Source organism: Etheostoma spectabile, unplaced genomic scaffold, assembly GCF_008692095.1.
Source record: "Etheostoma spectabile isolate EspeVRDwgs_2016 unplaced genomic scaffold, UIUC_Espe_1.0 scaffold00002215, whole genome shotgun sequence".
Classification (NCBI taxonomy): Eukaryota; Metazoa; Chordata; class Actinopteri; order Perciformes; family Percidae; genus Etheostoma; species Etheostoma spectabile.
The window spans coordinates 30,324-35,829 of NW_022602868.1; the positions used below are offsets into that span (position 1 = coordinate 30,324).

The 5,506-nt window shown below is 41.0% G+C and overlaps 1 protein-coding gene across 2 annotated transcripts; it reads left to right on the top strand.

Moving 5' to 3' along the window:
• Positions 1 to 2,504: 2,504 nt before the first annotated feature.
• On the top strand, positions 2,505 to 5,499 carry LOC116675755 (acidic leucine-rich nuclear phosphoprotein 32 family member A; the record flags this gene model as incomplete). Of its 2 annotated transcripts, none has more annotated exon segments than XM_032507358.1 (4): positions 2,505 to 2,720; positions 4,979 to 5,128; positions 5,216 to 5,338; positions 5,429 to 5,499. In XM_032507358.1, coding segments are annotated over 4 exon segments (398 nt in total), but the record flags the coding sequence as incomplete, so codon positions are not given.
• Between the last annotated feature and the right edge of the window lie 7 nt (positions 5,500 to 5,506).

Sequence of the window (5,506 nt, forward strand, 5' to 3'; positions counted from 1 at the left end):
ACATACTCAATATTTTTTCATTTCTAAACATAATATATCTATAGCTGTGTAGGGCCCTTTTACCTCTGGCCCCCAGGCAGTTCCCAACCTTGCCTAATGATAAAGTCTGCTTGGTGTTTTTCTCCGTTGAACCAGACTGTAGTTCACCTGTGTTTCGGACTGTAAGTAGACACCCGGGTATGTGATGCAACTTTGTCATGGCAGGTGTATTACTTAGGACCCCAAAAAAACATGTGAATGTGAAGTTGATGAGATGAGCGGTTCTCGAGAAAGCTGCGAGCCGCAATGCCACAGGCCAAACTCTCAGCCCCGCAGCCCTACACTGCACTAGTTGAAAACATTAAGCTGCCTCAGGCAGCTAAAACCCGCTGTCTGATCAGGCGCTAGATTTATGTGTCCTCTGTACTCAGGTCTCACTTGTTAATAAGATCTTGATCAATGTGATTTACTATTTAAATAAAGTAAAATAAAAAAAGCCTTCCTACACCTGATTGAAATAATAATCCATCAACATTTGTTTCTGGGCAAATGTAAGGCTAAAGGTAAATCGTGCAGCGTCACTGAACGCCTCATTTCGTATGGACAACACCTGCAGTTTGAATAGTTATTCATGAGGTTCAAAAAATTCAAGAGGCCATGCTTGGCTCAATCAGCTGTTTTCCCAGGGTGAACTCTTCATGGTGGAAAAGGACAGAGTCACCCTCGGGTAGTCGTGTTTCTATCTAAACATCTTCATCCCAACTACCCCCCCAAAAAACATGGTGTCTTTGGGTGTGAATATTTTCCCTCATACCACTTGAGGGAGAAGCTGATGCACAATTTATAGTTGATGGTGTCAACATTCACAACCTTTATGCTATTTACAGTAAGAGGTAATATGAGAATATAAAACTGGATTTCAAAAGGTTAAAGAGAAACGGCTTGGATTCTCAATCGTGGCCTGTTTTATTGTCTTGGTGGCGCAGACAAAGCCACATTTAGCAGCTATCATGCATTGCATGCATTATCTATCAAGTTTTTATACCAGATTATAATACATGGAAAAGTTAGCTTCATTAACTGTGATGCATGTGTGCTGCTTTTCTAATGTGGCTTGTTTGACACTAATGGAGCAGAGCAGGGCGTTAATGTGTGGAATAGGCTGTGTGAAGCCGAGAGGAGAAAAGGCAACTGACTGGCAGATTGCCTCTGAGGCTGACGGGAGCGACGTAGGCAGCAATAATAGCGTTATTGGCAGTTACTCACATGTCTCCTTATCATAACATACCCGTTATTTATCACACTAATAAAGTTACACAGACAAGAAGTGAGACAGTCCTCCCTTTTGATAGCCATTGGCATGCAATGCTCTTTGGCAGACGCATACTCCTTTCAGGCTGACATATTTCACCATTTTCTCTCCACATTAGGTCTTTAGTTTGCTTAGACTACGCTTGTGGCTTCATTAGACCAGCTCCTTTTCATCACAAAGTGGATTGTGCTAGCAATGGGATTAAACCTTCTCCTCAGCAAGGGTTATTTCTGCTTAAAAAAAAAAAAAAAACCTTGTATCAATAGTTCATGTGAAAAGGGGAATTTAATACTGGTGTGATGGTCACAGGCTCCAGACTGGTAGCTCTGCTTCCCCCTTGTGGATGAATGCCTCAGACTGAGCTCTCCTGCCTGCTGATCCTCTCCTAGCTGATGATTCTGGAAGAGAAACACTCCCAGACATTATGGGAAAGCCACTCGGGGGAGGTCTGACATGATCTGATGAGAAAAAGTTAACTGACTGAGCTTTTGGAGTGTTTAATGCAATACGACATGGATTTATTATCAAAATAAAAAAAAGCATAATACTTTACCACAAATGATTCAGAAGCAAATGACATTTTTTTGAACATGAAACTAGTTTCATTATCTTATTTCATTTTGCTTTTCATTTGCTTATTTTTGCTACTCTTTGCAGTTATATGAACTGACACCTATTCAAGCATATCTTTAATTCATGGTGGTCCCATTTTATAGTGTTAAATGCAATAACAGTTATCAGTATTTTCCAAGGAAAAACTACAACAAAATCGGTGAGTCTATATTTTATTTATTTTTTCCATCATTCTTCAGTTTTGAGCATAACAGCTTGTTTGTGTTGCATGCTATTTATTGCCTCCCCCCATGTGGGATTAATCAGTGATTGTTTTCGTCTGTTGTTCTTTTGTATGTATTATGACAGATGTATAATAATGGATATGTTGTTTTATGTCAGACTGAAATCAAACAGAATCTAAGAGCTCCATAACACAAGGCTTGGAGTGAGGTGGATGAATACTTATAAACCGACAGACATGTGCCCCCCCCCCCCTGTCCCATGGCAGGTATTCGGGGGAAAACATTAAAGCACCCCATTATCCATGTAAACTTAAGTTAACAAAACAACCGAACTTCGACAACAAAACCCCACCCAGTTTTAAAAGGGTGCCTTCATTGGCCTGTGCGTCTGTAAATCCGTTCCCTCTTTATTTGGCTCCTGCTATTGGTCGGCGGTGACGACAATCCCGAGACGTGCTCCCGCCCACCGAGCGGATCAAGTTTGAATGAACAACAGCAGTCTGTTCTAGAGGTGGTATAGTTGCATTTGCAGTAATTATTAAAAAGTGGGTATCGTATCGCGGGCGCGCTGATCAAGGATGGACATGAAGAAAAGAATTCATCTAGAGTTGCGAAACCGCACTCCATCAGATGTAAGTTGGCCTCACATCTCGGTGATAATGTTTTCCCTCTCAGCAAATGGAGACTCGTTCGTGTGATGTCTTAGCGTGGGGGGACACAAAGTTTCCTACAAGTTATAAAAGATGATGGAGACGGCGGGTCACATTGTTGCTTTGCGAACACGTTTACAGTGGGGGGGGGGGGGGTGCAGGTACGCCGCTTCAACTTTTGTGCACGTCTTTGATGTGCAGTTTGAGAACGCAGCTCAGCTTTTTAATGCCAGCGGTATAAACAAGGCAAGCAGTACGAGAAGCCATATTTGTAACTTTTGATCCACGAACGCGCCCCTTTCCCCCCCGTTTAAAGCCCGTGTTGTTGTTATGTAGTCGTTGGGTGATGTGCTACCTGCATGCTTTGACTGGGGAATGCGTTTACCTACACATTTTTAAGCCGTGCACTTGGCGCGTTTAGGAGGCGGATACTCAAAGTCATGACATTATCGATGATGCGTAAAGCTCATATAGCCTCGAATTATCGCTTTGCAGCTGCATCCTACACCTAGAGCTGCTCAAACTGTTCCAGTCGGACGCGTTTATTTCAGGAAGAGCATTCAAACATTGAAGCAGCGTACACTGGCGAGCCTGCAGCCCCGTGTGCAGCCTGCAACGGGAGCCACAGTGCGCACAGATGGCCGAGAGACAGCGCCGTGTTAGCGGTGACCGTTAACCGGCCACCACGCAGATATGAAACGCAATAACGCCCGCATCTTTACGGTGGGTGTTGATTCTGCGCTTTAAACCGAGGCTCTTGTGCTTTTCGACGTCAAAATCCAGCCGTAATGAAACAATCGTCGAGTCGCGTTGTTGCTCTAGTTTTCCAGAACTAGGACAAGCCGCCATTTTACCGAGAAACAAAGGCAATCCGAAATGCACCCAATATCCCGTTCATTCGACACAACGACGAACGATTCATCATACCTTCTTATTAACAGAAGTCTATACACGCCGTCAATCCAATCGGCAACTGTTTAGCACGAGCAACAATGAAACGTTTGCCTGGCAGCTATCTAATCTGCCTCAGCTGCTCCTCCTACTCACAAATGACCCTGTGCACGACTCGTAGGGCTGTTTGCCTCCGACTGCTTTGAACCATTCACTCACATCTCTTTTACGTTTTTACTCGGTACCAGCAAAGAATGAACACATACAAACCGCCGCGCGATGTCTGTTTCTACTAGAAAATTAGCTAAAATGTGATATTTACGTAATGGACGTAGAGCCAATGCATCGCGATAACTACGGCATTGAAATGTGTCCACGGAATAGTGATGGACTGTATTTTTTTTAATTTTATTTTAAGAGTTCCAGTAGGCTACTGATTGCTGATTGGCTGAGTCGCGCTCATGGCGCGGTATAATATCTGATAACAGCACACCAGTGACCACGTATCAGTTTAAATATCAATGCGCGAGTCAAAATATAGGGTACTTGAGTAGACTACTGATGTATTTATCAAGGACTATGTTTATGGATGAACAGTGTATTATCTGTTAAACAGTAGCATTTGTATTCAAGTATTTTAATTTAAAGTAAAACTACAAAAGTAAGTCCAATAGCATTAAACAAAAAGTCCTAAAAGTATTTCAAGAAGATATATAATTGGGTTATATTTATTGTACATCACTTTGTTGTTGTAGCTGATAAAGGTGGTGCTAATTTGAATGACTTTATACACTACTGAGTGGCTTAATCCATACAAATAAATAATAATTAGTAAATTATATTTGTGTTAGTAAAATACTCAAGTACCTAAAAATTGTACTTAGTTACAGTAATTGAGTAAATGTACCTATATCAGCAAATGTAATAAAAAATGCTGCAACAGATTGCTATATAATATATATTTATATATATATATATATATATATATATATATATATACACATTATTGGATTGTCATTACTTATGTATTAACTGCATTTTATTTTGTATTTTAATAATATGGAGCGGTAGCTTCCCAAAAGCTGAAACTAAATAGTTTAGTGTGCTGAATTCTACGTAGCCTAACATATGCGGACACGCTTGTCCTCATCAAAGAAAAATCCATCCTTTCCAAATAAACTATTATTAAAGGTTTTAAACCTTGAAATAGCATAATTTCTATCCAGACAGAAAGTGAACACATACCTAAAATATATTCTGCACTCTGTATTTGACCTTTACTATTATTTGACCTTCATGTATTTTGAAATCCAGCAAATGCTGACCAGATGTCTTTGTTTGTTCTACAGGTAAAAGAACTTGTTTTAGACAACTGTCGCTCAAACGAAGGAAAGATCGAGGGTCTAACAGATGAATTTGAGGAGCTGGAATTTCTAAGCACAATCAATGTTGGACTGACGACAGTTGCCCACTTGCCGAAGCTAAATAAACTCAAAAAGGTAGGTGTCTTCTCTTTGCACGCAACAAGTACGTGACTCTAGGCTTTGAGGGTTTTGCATATTTTGATTGTTTTAATTGATCAACAGCTTGAACTCAGCGATAACAGGATCTCAGGAGGGTTGGACGTTCTGGCGGCGAAATGCCCCAACCTCACACATCTCAACCTCAGTGGCAACAAGATTAAAGACCTCAGCACAATAGAACCATTGGTAAGTGAGACCCTAAAATACTTGGGGGGAGGGGGACTGAATAAAGCGCTGGCTGGGATTATTCACCAAATTTGATTTTTCTTTCGACAGAAAGAATTGGGGACCCTGAAAAGCCTAGATCTGTTTAACTGTGAAGTGACAAACCTGAACGAATACAGAGAAACGTAT